Raw genomic sequence first — 15,089 nt, 5'->3', positions numbered from 1 at the left:
TTTGCTGCGCCCTAAATCAATAAAACCCTGCCGCTTACTTTTCTTTGTTAAATTTTCTGACCTCCGCTTAGGTCATCTTCCTGGCCTCTCTGAGATTATAAGCAGCTAATGATCAAGGATGTCAGTCCTAAGAGAGTCGGGAGATCCCATGTTTAATCTCCTGTCCTGAGTTTCAGGTCTTTTTTCCCTTCCTTTAAGGAGTGAAGTATAAAAGCTTCTTCCCTTCTGTCCCTTTTTTTAGCTTTTTTTTTTAATTGAAGTACAGTTGATTAACAATGTTGTGTTAGTTTCAGGTGTACGGCAGTGATTCAGTTATAATATTTTTTTCCAGATTCTTTTCCCATATACAAAATGTTGAGTATAGTTTCCTGCTATAAAGTAAGTCCCTGTCGGTTATCTATTTTATACATAGTAGTGTGTATATGTTAATCCCAAACTCCTAATTTTTCTCTCCACCCCCCTTCCCCTTTGGTAATCATAACTTTGTTTTCTATGTGTGTGGGTCTGCTTCTGTTTGGTGAATAAGTTCATTTGTATCATGTTTTTTTTAGATTCCAAATATAAGCGATATCATATGCTATTTGTCTTTTTCTGGCTCTATCATTCTGGCGACTGCTAGGTGGCTGCTGGGTTTCTTATTTCTTAGTTAATTTCCTTTAATAGTCAAAGAAAGTGGTTGCCAAGGAACTGCTCTATGACAACTTAACGTGCCAGTGCCCTTTCATACAAAATGGAAAATTAACGGGATTCATTATTTAATTTCCTGTGTCAGGTTGATGAATACAGTTTGTGTGTGTGTGTTATTCTCTGTACCTTTCCAGCATCTGATGTACAGTGAAGATCATTTCTGCTGTACTGTGCTGTGACTCTGAACTTACAATGTTTTTTTTTTAAATAGATCTTTATTGGAGTGTAACGGCTTCACAATACTGCGTTAGTTTCTGTGGCAGAACAAACCGAATCAGCCATATGCATACACCAATGCTTTTTTACGTGTGTACAGTCAGTACTTAGGCTTTTTTTTTAAGGAACTGGGTTTATGGCAAGCTCAAGTAATAAGGATTAATTAAAAAGATACACAAGACAATCAGGAAGACATAGATCTTCTATTAGTCCACTAAGGCTGCCATAACAAAATACCACAAGCTGGGTGTCTTCAACAACAGAAATGTATTTTCTCACAGTTCTGGAGGCTGGAGCCTTTCTTCCTGGCTTGTGGCCAATCACTTGCAGTGTCCTCACAACGGGCCTTTGCTCTGTGTGTACTCCTGGTGTCTCTGCCTTTTCCTTATAAAGACAGCAGTCCTATTGGATTAACGGCCCCACCCTTAAGACCTCATTTTAACTTAATCACCTCTTTACAGACCCTATTTCCAAATCCAGTAACATTCTGCAATTAAGACTTTATGAATTTTCTTTTATAATTTTTAAAAATTTATTTATTATATTTATTTATTTTTGACTGCGTTGGGTCTTCGTTGCTGCGCGCGGGCTTTCTCTAGTTGTGGCGATCAGGGGCTACTCTTCGTTGCGGTGCACTGGCTTCTCACTGCAGTGGCTTCTCTTGTTGTGAAGCACGGGCTCTAAGGGCGCGGGCTTCAGTAGCTGTGGTGCGTGGGCTCAGTAGTTGTGGCTCACGAGCTCTAGAGCGCAGGCTCAGTAGTTGTGGTGCGTGGGCTTAGTTGCTCCGCGGCATGACCAGGGCTCGAACCCGTGTCCCCTGCTTTGGCAGGCGGATTCTTAACCACTGAGCCACCAGGGAAGCCCAAGACTTCAACATATGAATTTTGAGGGACATAATTTAGCCCATAGAAGACCCCGCAGTAACCCAGGAATAGGAGGTGCTTTACGAGGGGTCTCACAAAGGCTGTAACTAGAACCTAGCTGGTTTTAGTGATTTCAGATCTTATCTTACAGTCAGGATGGACCAGGTTATGTTCTGGTAATAAACATCCCTCCAAACCTCAGTGGCCTACAGCAACAAAGGTATATTTCTTACTTACACTTCTTGTCTTCTATTGACCAACAGAGCCCTGTATCTATTCTATTCCATTCCATGCCATGCCATGCCATGCCATGCCATGCCATTCCATTCTTCAGGATCTGGGCTTATACAGCAGCCATCTTGAGCACTGCCGGTCTCTGTGCCAGAGGGAAGGAGAGAAGATTCATGGAAAGCCTCACCTCAGCAAACAAACGCCCAATCCCGTAAAGGACATATCCTTTCTGCTCAAAACTCATTTAAACACAAAATTTGGCCAGGCAGAGTCACATGGTAGAGGCTGGACATGCAGTCCTATCAGATGCCTTGAAGGAAAAGAAATACTGGGTGAACAGTGCTAATAACTATCATATTCTTACTCCAGAGCCCCACCATAGATGCAACTTGGCCACTTGCTCAGATTCTGCTGCATTTTTGTAGATCTTTGCATTTCTCTTCCCTCTCCAAGTAGCTTCCACATAATCTCCTCCATCATCTGTCCCCTACTCCTTAGTTTTTATTATTCACAGTTCTTTGGTGCTCATAACCCATCCCTCCTTATGGCCCCTCATAATGTCTGAATCTGCCTCATTGGACTTCTCTGTTCATCCACTCCTGGTCCATTATCTCCGTACTTCTCAGAAGACATGGCTGCTACAGTTCATAAATGGGCAAAGGGTTTCACCTCAAGCTACTTCATGGTCCCTAGTCTATGAGCACATTTCTCGAGGGTCTGTCAACTCCTGTTCTTGAATGAGAGGTCTCTGGTTGAAAGTACTGTAGCCACACAAGGCTCCTCCTCTTCCTCAGATGCTTTGTCATAGATGTTACCCTTACAGGGAGCCAAGAGCATGGTGGGGACTGTGGTTATCAAGTCTAGGAGGATTGCTAGTCAGAAGTATGCAATCAGTTATCATTAAGCTATCAGCTCTCAGTGTCAAAGAAATCCAGGAGATTTAATATTGTGAAGAGCTTCTTCACTCCAGTTCTTAAGGATAGTTAAAAGTCAGTACGTTTAATGAACCTACATGGTTATAAGTTTTCTTTATTTATGTGAAGTGGTATAATGTTAACCCAGAGTGTCCTGTAAAAAGTTAAGAATGTTATATTGTAGAGTGCCAGTGAACATAATGCAAAGAGGTATGGCCAATAATAAAATTATAAAAGAATTCTAAAAAGTATTCAAATAATCAAAATGAATGCAGGGAAAAGAACAAAACCAGAGGAGGAAAAGAGAAAACAGGTAATAAAATGGTAGATCTAAATCCAAGCATGACAATAATTATACTAAATCTTAGTAGACTAAACACTCCAATTAAAGGTCAGAGATTATCAGAATTGATTATAAAGCAAGACCCAAGTACATCCTATTTGCAGGAAACACAACTATAAAGATGCAGATAAGCTGAAAATAAATGGATGCAAAACTATACCAGACATATGGTAGACCAGGCATTAGAATGCTGGTGTGGTTATATTAATGTCAATTAAAATAGACGCAAAGGTAGAAAATTTTACAGAGATAAAGAGGGATGTTTCATAATGACAAAAAAATGTCAATTCATCAAGAACACCTAACAATTATGCATGTGCATATGCATGTGCAATTATGCATGCACCCAGTAGTAGGGCCATGAAGTAAAAAATGGACAAATTTAAAGGAAGGAAATGACAATTCCACAATCACAGCAAGAGTTTTAATACTTTTCACTTAGAAAATGATAGAACAAATAGGCAAAATGTCAGCAAGACACTGAGGAGCTGAACACCATCAACCACCTTATTCTAACTGATATTTATAGAGCACTGGGCCCAGCAACTACAACCTGTACATTTTTTTCAAGTTCAAATACCATGTTCATCAAAAATGACCACATATTTGACTGTAAAAAAAAGCCTCAATAGACTTAGAAGCCATGCAATCAGAGTGGGCTCTCTGTCCCCAGCAGAATTAAATTAAAAATAAATTACATTAAGGAATATCCCAATATTTGGAAATTAAACAATACACTTCTAAATAATCCATGATTCAAACAAGAAATTACAAAGGAAATTAAAAAGTATATTTAACAAATGGTAATGATGTACCAGAGGAAAATTTATGGCTTTAAATGCTTATAGTAAAGATTTTAAAGTTCTAAAATCAATGACATATGTTCTACTTCTTCAGGTAATTTCTTCAAACTAAAGAAAGGAGAGCAAGGTAAATCTAAAGTAAGTAAAATAAAGGCAATAGTAAAAATAATAATAAATGATAATAATAGAATAAATAATAAATTAAAAGATATGACATCTTGCCTGTATCTTAAGGAAAAACTAATACTTATTCTTCATAAACGCTTTCAAAAATAGGAGTGATCACTTTTCAACTCACATTTGAAGCCACCTTTACCCTGATACCCAAAGATAATGCAAAGAAAGAAAATTGCAGAATGAATATAGACTAAAATATACTTAAAACATTAGCAAATCAAATTCAGCAAATATATAAAAGGATAATAAGTCATGGCCACATAAGGTAAATACATCCCAGAAATAGAAGTTTCTTTAACATGGAGAAAAGTCTATTTATGCAATTCAGTGGAATAAGTGATTGTATTCTGTGTGTTGAAAGGGCTTTGCAAACTTTTACAGTGGTATCCATAAAGGGTTACCAGTACTATGATCTTGGGAGGTTGGTGAGCTTGTTAAAGGTAACAGGAAAGGACCATTTTCTGAGACTTCTCTGAACTGGTTTTTTTTTTTTTTGACAGCATCACGTCTGACACCAAATGTGTGCGTTTTTTCCCATACCAACTAGTTCTCCAACTCTCCAGATACCAGCTTGGTGTCTTACAATTTAATTCAGTTCTGACACTAACCACCCAGAATTAGCACAAACCCCAAAACCCCACAGGCTAAGGGCTCAGTCCCATAAGACTCCCCGACTTCAGGCACCAGTTCCAAGACTGGACCTCTCATATGTCTGACTGACTGGTTGTAAAATTGGGGGTTCCCACAACCCCTCCTCAGGTTTGACAGTTTGCTAGAGCAGCTCACAGAACTCAGAAAACCAGTTTAATTTCTATGACCCATTTCTTAGAAAAGATGCAACTCAGGAAGAGCCGAATGAAAGGGATGCACAGGGCGAGGTACGTGGGAAGGGGTGCAGAGCTTCCGTGTCCTCGTCAGGGGCACCGCCCTCCTAGCACCAACCTGGAAGCGTTCTGAACCCCGTTGTTTGGGTTTTTCTGGAGGTTCTATTATGTAGACATGACTGATTAATTTATTAGCCACTGATTATTTTTTTAACTTTTTATTTTATATGGAATATAGCGATTAACAATGTTGTGATAGTTTAGGTGCACAGCAAAGGGACTCAGCCATACATATACACGTATCCTTCTCCCCCATGGCCACTGTTTATTGAAATCAAGCTCCAGCCCTTCTCCCCTTCCTGGAGGTTCAGGGGTGGGGATGAAAGTTACAACCCTTTACTCACTTGGCTGGTTCCTATGGAACCAGTCCCCCTCCTTGGGGCGGGGTGTGGGTGGGGGGAACCCCAGGCAAGAGTCACTCATTAGCATAAAACTCAGGAGTGGTGAAAGGGGCTCATTACAAATAACAAAGATGTTCCTCTCATCCTTACCACTTAGGGAATTACAAGATTTTTAGGAACTCTGTGTCAGCTACTGGGGACAAAGACAAAATATATATTTCTTATTATGTCCCAATATTGCACCTCCCCACTGAGTGAAGGGGGTAAATCTAATCTTGTTTTCCCTTAGTGCCAAGGATGTGTTTGAGCTTTAGCATTGGCTGAGTTTTCCCTTTCAATATGTAAAAAATACACATGATTGTGATTTGAAGGAAGTCCAAAGAAAATCTTTCACAACCGTAATGACATCCAGAGCCATATAATTTGAAAGATAAGAATTGTTTTTCATGCAGTCATATGGATTGTGTCTGTAAATGTAGTCTTCTTAATTATATGTACTACTTTAGCTTCTGAAACTGCCATGGCCTCTTCCTGGCAGGGTGCACTTGTGTCTGGGGACAGGGCTGGCCCCGTTGACTTTCCCAGGCCCTAGGAACAGACGGGGTAGCTACTTATAATCTGGAGAGCTATGCAAAAGAGTTTTCGTTTGTGGCCTCAACATGCAAATCTTTGAGTCTCAATCATATTCCCTGAGTTTCCTCTGGGTTTGAGAGTCAAATAAACTCCCAGGTCCCAATTAAACTCATTCAAACTCGCCTTTTTTGAGTCTTGTGCAAGCATCTGACTCCTTGGAACATGAGCAGAGCTCCAAAGGTGCAACATCCAGGGCTTCTAAGACCCATGTGTGGGTTGGTCCGAGGTCAGGCAGAAGATGAAACTGAACTAAACCAACTCACTGAGTTGGGATACAACCACTAAAGTTCTTTTGGATTTCTTTTGAAACCATAAATCACAATTTTCTTGCAAACACTCAGCCAAGATTTTTCTTAGAACATGGCTTCACTTTGCTTAAATAATATAGACCCATATTACAGCAGTTTTGTAAAATATGGTTGATACACAATGAGACAGCTAGATATTGTTCAGGCCGTCCATGCGTCAGACACACAGAGTGCGTTAGATGTGCAAGAGATTTATAGGGGAAACTCTTGCCAGAGAAAATGGGGATGGAGTTCAGGGAGAAGGGAGAACAGAGTGACCCCAGGGGAAAGAGAGGGATGGAGGGAAACTGGACTGCATTTCTACAAGAGTTATCAAGCCCATCAGGAGTCTTCAGGCTAAGGACACCCATCAGAGGAGTCCCGCACCTTCCAGAAATGGACCTGCCTTAGTAACCCTGCCACACTATGTCTTTGGCTGAGATATTATATTATATATAATATTGCATATATATATGTATATATACATATATGTGTGTGTGTATATATATACACACACACACAATGTTTATAGTGGTTTTCTCGGGAAATAGTAAGTAACATTTTTGTATGGGGGGAGGTTCCTTTGTACTTTTATATTTTCCAAAATTTCTGCACTTCGGTATGTGTATTCTTAAATCTGGTTTGAGATTTCAACAAGTCTCTCTCTCTCGTTTTTTTAAAGTAATCCCTTTCCTAATTTCAGAAATTGGCACTGCTCATGGCGCGGGTGCGCGCGCGTGTGTGCGCGTGTGTGTGTGTGTGTGTGTGTGTGTGTGTGTGTCCTTGCTTGGGCCAATTTGCACCAAGCTTCCTGATTCTTCTTTTTCACCTTCCCCAGATTCTCCTTCTTCCAGAAAATTCACTGGAAACATCTCTTTGGGATAAGAAACAAGCCTGTTTATAACCTTCTGTCCACTTTCCCTTACCTAAGCGAGTTTGTAGGTTACTGGCTGATAATTATTGTACGCTAAAAATTGGGAACTAATCCAGACACAGAAAAACATGTGTCCTGGGCTCTCCAAAGAAGCATAATGGATCCATTTGGAGGACAAGCCCCAGATTAGGGTCTTATGAAATTCAAAATGAAGTTGTGCCCTGAAAGGATATATAACTAAGATCTTCTAGCCTATTTTACAAGTTAATTGCATTGTAAGGTCATTTTGGCTACAAAAGCTGCATTGGGTTCAATAGAGTCCCTTCCAAAATTCATGTCCACCCAGAACCTCAGGATATGATCTTATTTGGAAACAGTTCTTTGCAGATATAATTAGTTAAGATGAGCTCATTTGGGATTAAGGTGGGCTCTAAGTCCAATGACAGGTGTCCTTATAAGAAGGCAATGTGAAGATGCAGGGGAGACACACCCAAGGAAGACTATATGAAGACAATGGCGGAGACGGGATTGATGTGTCCACAAGCCAAGGCATGCTTTCCAGATTGCGTCCCCCCCAGCACCTTCAGAGGAGGCATGATCCTGTCCATCCCTTGATTCTAGACTTCTATCCTCCAGAGCAGTGAGAAAACAAATGTTTGCTGAATTAAGCCACCCAGTTTGTGGTACTTTGTCGCAGCAGCCCTAGGGAACTAACATAGAAGGCGATGTGACAAAGCTGCTCTGGAGAGGGGCACGAGGACCAAGAACTCATGAGCAGAGGGGTCAGTGCGTGCCCTCCTCGTGTTCCCTCCCCTCCATCAACAAGATTCACTAGATGAAGCATCCTAGATGGAGGTTGGTAACACCTGAGCTACGTTGAGGACTGGTCCTCTCTGCCAACTCACATTCCAAAGCCAAATGCTGGGCTGGATAAGATTCTTCATCTTCACGTGCAAACAGATAGCAAAAAAAGTATAAAGAGTTTCCTTCATGGCTCCGGGTCACCCAAGAGCAGAGATGCTTATCTTCACAGACTAGCTGGTTCTTCTGCTTCTCTCTGTTGACTAGAGAGTGCAAATGAGATGAAGGGGGGCTTTGTTTTAAATGCACCCTGACAGCTTATGATCATGAACATGAACAAGATAGCAGCCTAGGGACCATTTGCAGGTGATGGTTCATTGCCAGACTCTCCGTGGGAAAACATCGATCTTCAATCACAAAGGCGATGTCATGGGAAGTCAGCAGAGGCCATGCACCAAGTGGACCTGGAGGGGCCAGGCCTGGGAAGGGGACCTGGGAAGAAATGGCTGCAGCTGTCTGCAGGTAGCAGACCGTGGTTGAGGGGTCAGCATGAGCACAGGGCAGCTAGCAGTCTGGTAAGCCCTAGGGGTGAAGCCAAGGCAGAATCCAAACGCTGTCAGAGCACCCTGAAGAACAGAGGGGCCGCTGAGTGTCTCTGTCAGGAAAGACGAATTGGGGATGGAGAGGGAGCGAGCAGGAGGCAGAGAGCGGGGTGATGCCCAGAGGTGAGGGGAGAGCGGAGTGTGAGGGAGGAGAGGGAATGAATGGGGCGTAGACCTACCCGCGCTGGAGGGCCCACGGCACTGCTGCAGTTCTTCAGCACACAGGACACCATCACGGACGTGGTTTCCTTGAGTTGAACTTCTGCCCCTGCTCTGATTTTGTCTTGGTCTAAGCGAAGTTGACAGTAGGTGTGTGCTGTGGTTTAGCAGGACCCTTCAGGGCCTGGGGGTCTCAAAGGTCTTCATTTCCTGCGCTGACCTTACTTTACCTGTTCATGTGTCTCACTGTGTGGTAGGCTGTCACTTTTCAGAAGTTCAGTCCAAGTTCTGGGTTGCCAAGTGGCATGCAATAGCGATAAATCGATCCCTGCAGCTTCATATGAATGTGGAAATAAGCGAAATAGTAGGAAAATTGAGAGTGTGTATCACACGGACTGGAGTCGTTTGGGGGATTCTAATGAGATGCTGTATATGGAAAGCAGGTGGGGTCCAACCAAGAAAGAGAAAGCACACCGTAGGTTAAACAGAGAAATTTTAATATCAAAATTATTAACTATAATAAAGGAATAGCTACGAGACATAATAGAACTTTTTAGGGTACCCTAGGGCTGAGGGATGACCCCCAAAGGAGGACGAACTTGGAAGGGGTTCTGATCTCCCTGGAGAAGGTGTGGATGGGCCACTGGACAGCAGAGAAGCTGGCTGATTTAGCCAAGCTAGAGCTGGTCTGGACTTGATGGGCGAGCGAGGAGGGCAGACAGGGAGCAGTCTTCTGCAGTCAGTGGCACTGGGCAGTGGGAGCCTGGGCTCAAGAGGAGCCAGCAGCCTGCATGGCTGGGTTCACAGAGGCAAGGCTGCTGAGGTGGCCCCCTGGCCACAGGCATGTTGCACCAGGGCCATGCTGGGGCTTTCTTGTCCTGTGTCAAGAGGTGTGTGGATAGTTCATCACTCAGGTAGAGGATGCAGGGTGGCAGAGGGACCACTTTCAGACCCTGTGGCCCTGACAGGACCCCCTGGAAGTTCTCACGCCCACATGGCTGACTCTTATCCCTCCCACGGAAGTTGCAGGAAGCCCCTACCTCCTGAAATGCCCCTCAGTTGAGCAAGCTTAACGTGGTGCTCATTTTAAAGGAGAAATAAAGGAATGTCATTGTATATTACCAAGCCTATGTTGAAGGGTGCATCCGGAGCCAGAGGAAATCAATTGATAATGACACAGAGCTTAGCGAAGAGACCGGCGCATAGTAGGTGCTCAGTGATTGAAAGCTGTGAGTGTTATACTTCTTACTCGGAGAAACTGAATAAATGTAAATTATTTGGAAGGCATTGAAATGTTAGGCAGCCGTGTTAACATTTCTTGTTATGTAATTTTTGTGGTGTATTATTTAACTAGACACAAAGTTAAGAATCTGTGTGTAAGCTGTTTCTCATTTCTAATTCATGTTTACTTTTTTTTTTCATTTTTTTTGTCTAGGTCTTATATAACATATTAATCGCCTTCACAAAGATGCATAAATTTGAAGACATAGAACCTGTGGACATTTTGGCTGGATGTGCCCGATTCGTTATTGTGGGGTGCGGGGGAGTGTTTTTCGGCGTCATTTTTGGATTCATTTCTGCGTTTATCACACGTTTCACTCAGAACATCTCCGCGATTGAACCCCTCATCGTCTTCATGTTCAGCTACTTGTCCTACTTAGCGGCTGAGACGCTCTATCTCTCTGGCATCCTGGCGTGAGTACAAACCAAGGACCAACTCTCATCCGATGAAAGAGAGTTTAGGACCACATCTTGTGGACCAGCCTTTGAGAAAGACCTGACTCCTAATGCTAATCTTCAAAAGCGTTTCAGGATTCAGGTTTTTTGAACTTTTGCAAAATCCAATTCAGATCCTTCGCCAAACAAATGTTCTCTCCAGCATTTGCTTTTGCTCTGTTCTGGTGATTTTCCTGCATAGCAATTATAAGGTCAATTTATAACGCTCAGAAAAGCTGGTGCAAAGAGCTGGGGGAGGTTCAAGGTTAAAGTCTCACTTCAGTCGTTATGTTTTTCCTTGAAAAATGCATTATTTTAAAGTTAAAGGGAAGCGTGCCATGAGCTACTATCATTCCTGGGCTCTGCCTTTTGCTATTTCCTTCAAATCACATCACAGCTCCAGGACCGGTCAGTGTGGAGTGAAACTATGTAGGTGGGAGAAGACTAGAAATTCAGATTGTTTTTCCTAATGAAAATATTTTTGAAATGTTTATCCTTGTGTAGATCTTGGAATGAGGCTTCGCAACTTGGCTTATTCTATCTGATCATGTTGCCTTCTTTATGACGTCATCCTCATACCCAGCCACTTGGGCACAATGTTATTGTATAGAAATATTTATCTTCATTAAATACAACAGTGTAAAGTCTAGGCACTCATCGTTTTCCCACCTTAAAAGTTAGCAAACTACTAAGACAAGACAAAGTCCTTTCTTTCCCATCCAGACTTGCTAAGTGGCTCTAGAACAAAACATTTTAAAGGAAAAATTTCTCATTAAAATTTTGTAGGAAACATTACAACATGAGGGGGTCTCGCTGAAGTATTCTTTCTAGGTAACTGCACTGGGTTATTTTGGTTTAAGGCAGGCGAAGTAGAGAGTACGAGGTGGGGCTGACAAAGCTCATGATGGGGGTGGAGGGAGCAAACTAAAAACAGTCCTGCTTCTGGCTCGTGCATGAATTGTGTACCATTTTGTTGCGGGAAAACCATGTCATGCCCACCTTCCCTACCACACTCAACTTGTGCAGACCCCTTAGGGAAGAAGAAGAGGAAGAAAGAAAATCTCAGGAAAAACCTGCAGCCAGAAAGAGGACTGGAGAAGATGTCCTCTCTGGATAAAAACAGGATTTGTGTCTCTGTGCCATCACCAATAGGGAGGACTTTCCAATGAGGGGCAAGGTCTTGTGGCTTCTCCCTGAGACTCTTTTCCTTTTGCAGAATCACAGCCTGTGCAGTGACAATGAAAAAGTATGTCGAAGAAAATGTGTCCCAGACATCCTACACGACCATCAAGTATTTCATGAAGATGTTGAGCAGCGTCAGTGAGACCCTGATCTTCATTTTCATGGGCGTGTCCACCATTGGGAAGAACCACGAGTGGAACTGGGCCTTCGTCTGCTTCACCCTGGCCTTCTGCCAGATCTGGAGAGCCATCAGTAAGACACAGCAGGGCCCGGAGAGTCCCACCTGCTTCCTTTTTTATTTTTCTTATTCCTTCCTGAAAGGTTAAAGCATAAGCAATGAGGTGATGCCAACTGGTTTTACTGGTTAGGGGGGTTTGGGTACCTTGTAGTGACCAGGAATGTTCTCCGTTTGCTTCCTCGATCCCTTCAGAATAATTACTGGCCGATAAGGTTCTGCACTGAAGCAAGGCTGGAGGAGGAGCACCTTTTTTTAATTGAGAGAAAACTTTCACATCTACGCATTTAAATATAACTCAGTACATTTATCCCTTGCTCTCCACTTCTTTGCCAGTTTATGAGTTCTTGCACCTTAAATCAGATATAGATTATACACTGCGGGCTTTCTTTTATACTTTTGTGACAGGAAAAGTGAGATCTCACAAACTGTAGTCTTTGTAAGGCAAGTACTGTTAGAAAACAGTCTCCTAAATATTACAGGTGGTTTTAGTCAAGGGTTGAGTGTGATATATAGAAAACGAAGGAAGTGAATCTCTATTTTTGAAAAGTGCTTAGTAAAGGCAACTCTACAATGTAACTGGTATCGACCCTATAAAATATGCCTAATTTAAAAACACGAGGTGTCTTGACTAATGGCTTTTAATTTAACTTGTATATTTATGTTTCTGGAGCTAGAAAGAACACTCAGTACTGAACTACAAGATATGCTTTACCTTTTGATTAGAAGCGATTATATTTTTAAATGACTTTAACCAATATTTGAAGCATTTTTTTACATGACTTGGATCAGTATTTTCAAGCCAATTGCTCAAAAAGAAATTAGGAGAAATGGCTCAGAACTCATCTTGAACATATCCATTCTAAATTTAGAATGGTTTTTAGGATTTAGGCAAGAATAACAAGAATGTAGAAATATTAAAAAATTCATAAAAATAACTGAATATATGTGCCTATTGGGTCTCCAGGAGAGAAAAGAATTAAGGATTCTGTGATATAAATTTATAATCTCACAAGTCCTATCAGTATTACTAACTAGCTGTTTGACCTTGGACAGATAGTTAACTACTCAAAATCTTCTTCCCCAACCACAAAATGGTGGGTATGGACAGATTTCGTAGATCCCTTTCAGTTCTAATACTGAAGGGATCTACAGGAGAGGAGGGTTAATGTCAAGAGGAGCACCACCTCAGAGCTTCCGCCCAGCCAACAAGCATAGAAACCAGCTGGGGGATTAATGTAGGGGAGACCTCACGATGCTTCACCCTTGGTGACCAGCCACCCAGCTCCTTCATTTTCCATCCAAGGGAAATGATGTAACAGTTCCCAGGAGAATGACTTGGCCACGTCACAGCGAGGGACAGAGCCAGGTGTCGGCGTCCAGCTCTCCCACTCCTGCCTGACTCATCGTAGCTAAGAATAGTTCACACTCATGAAGGCTTATAACATAGAAGGTCGGGCTTTATGTTATTCATAGATATTAAATTATTAAACCTTACGTCCACCTTCCGGTGTAAGTACTCAGTACCTCCAGAAAGCAGGTGAGAAGACTGCGTACATGAAAAGATTGACTTTTGCCCAAGGTCATAGGACTAGCCCATGGAGGAACCGGGACAAACAAAACAAAATGAGAAAAATTAAATTTTACAGTTTCCTGCACTGTCAGTGTCCCTGCTTTCAGAGGATGCTAGGAAAGAATAAAAAGAATGTAGAAATATTTAAAATATTCATAAAAGTAACTCTGACTATATGTGCCTGTTGGGTCTTCAGGAGAGAAAAGAATTAAGGGTACTCTGATATAAATTTATAATGTCACATCAAGTCCTATCACCGTTACTAACTAGCTATTTGACCTTGGACAGACAGTTAACTACTCAAAAGCTTCTTCCCCAACCACAAAACAGTGGGTGTGGACAAATTTGTTAGGTCCCTTTCAGTTCTAACACTGTGGGGATCTACAGGGCAGTAGAGTTAATGTCAGTGATGCTTGCTGTGATGTCTGTGCGATTAGAAACCACATGAGGATACCGAGAGGTTTATTGCTCTCCAGGGAAACCTCTGCTTTGATGAGTCAGAGCATCAGTGAAGGGACCTTTCTCACTAGGAACCACTGCCCGGGTGGCAGCTCAGCCACATGGGGATGAAAAGCCAATGTGTTAGAAAACACCTCTGTGTTTTCAGCAAGCTCTCCTGCCCTCCACCTTCCACTTACGGACAGTAAGAAGCCCCACCTTGGACCCCTTGCCAACTTCCTTTCTTTTTTGCATTGAGCCTCAAGAAGAACCAAACCAACCACAAAAGATCTGCTCACCTGCAGAGACCCCAGGCACTGCTAGGGCTCATCTCACCTTCAAAATCACACACCTCCTCTGCTGACCCAGTGAGAGTATGAGCTGATAAAAATGCTTCTATCCTCCAAGGGATACCCTTGCTTTTCTTGGTTTTGAAAGGCTGAGCAAAATTTATAAAATAGATTAGAAAATATATACCATTTCTTATATCAAAAGTATCAAGATTTATTACTTTAAATACACACACACACACACACACACACACACACACACACACTACCAGAGAACACTTCTGACTTGAAGCACTGCTGTCTCACAACTACCCAAGAAGTAAAAAGTTTTGTAAGCTGTTCTGTTTGGGATGGACTGCTATGGGTGTGATGGAATTAGGTTCCCTTGTTTTGTGGGCACATGCACATGACTTGGGTTCACTAACGCTACTGTGTCTCCTCACTTGTGACCCTCTGCTCTAATACATATTTCCCCCCTTCTAGGCGTGTTTGCTCTCTTCTATATCAGTAACCAGTTTCGGACTTTCCCCTTCTCCATCAAGGACCAGTGCATAATTTTCTACAGTGGTGTCCGAGGAGCTGGAAGTTTTTCACTTGCATTTTTGCTTCCTCTGTCTCTTTTTCCTAGGAAGAAAATGTTTGTCACTGCTACTCTAGTAGTTATATACTTTACTGTATTTATTCAGGTTGGTAGATTTCTTTCATATTTGAAATAAGTCGATTCTTCTCAGGATTGTGTATTAACTTAGTAAAATACCAAGAAAGGGACACTTTATCTGATTTTCAGACAAGTGCCCAATACCCAAACTAAATTCCCAAATATTTCTAGATCATGTTTTT

At 42.1% G+C, this 15,089-nt stretch overlaps 1 protein-coding gene across 1 annotated transcript in view; it reads left to right on the top strand.

The window, feature by feature from the left end:
- Window positions 1-15,089, top strand: part of SLC9A4 (solute carrier family 9 member A4) — a 56,692-nt gene that overhangs the window by 17,905 nt on the left and 23,698 nt on the right. Inside the window, exons 3-5 of the mRNA XM_036873685.1 lie at window positions 10,251-10,510; window positions 11,748-11,965; window positions 14,733-14,935. Of these exons, the coding sequence (XP_036729580.1) occupies window positions 10,251-10,510; window positions 11,748-11,965; window positions 14,733-14,935 (681 nt within the window). The remainder of the gene's footprint in view (window positions 1-10,250; window positions 10,511-11,747; window positions 11,966-14,732; window positions 14,936-15,089) is intronic.

Source organism: Balaenoptera musculus, chromosome 13 (assembly GCF_009873245.2).
Source record: "Balaenoptera musculus isolate JJ_BM4_2016_0621 chromosome 13, mBalMus1.pri.v3, whole genome shotgun sequence".
Lineage (NCBI taxonomy): Eukaryota > Metazoa > Chordata > Mammalia > Artiodactyla > Balaenopteridae > Balaenoptera > Balaenoptera musculus.
The sequence above is the reverse complement of the archived record's forward strand: the minus strand, read 5'-3'. Positions and strand labels throughout refer to the sequence as shown.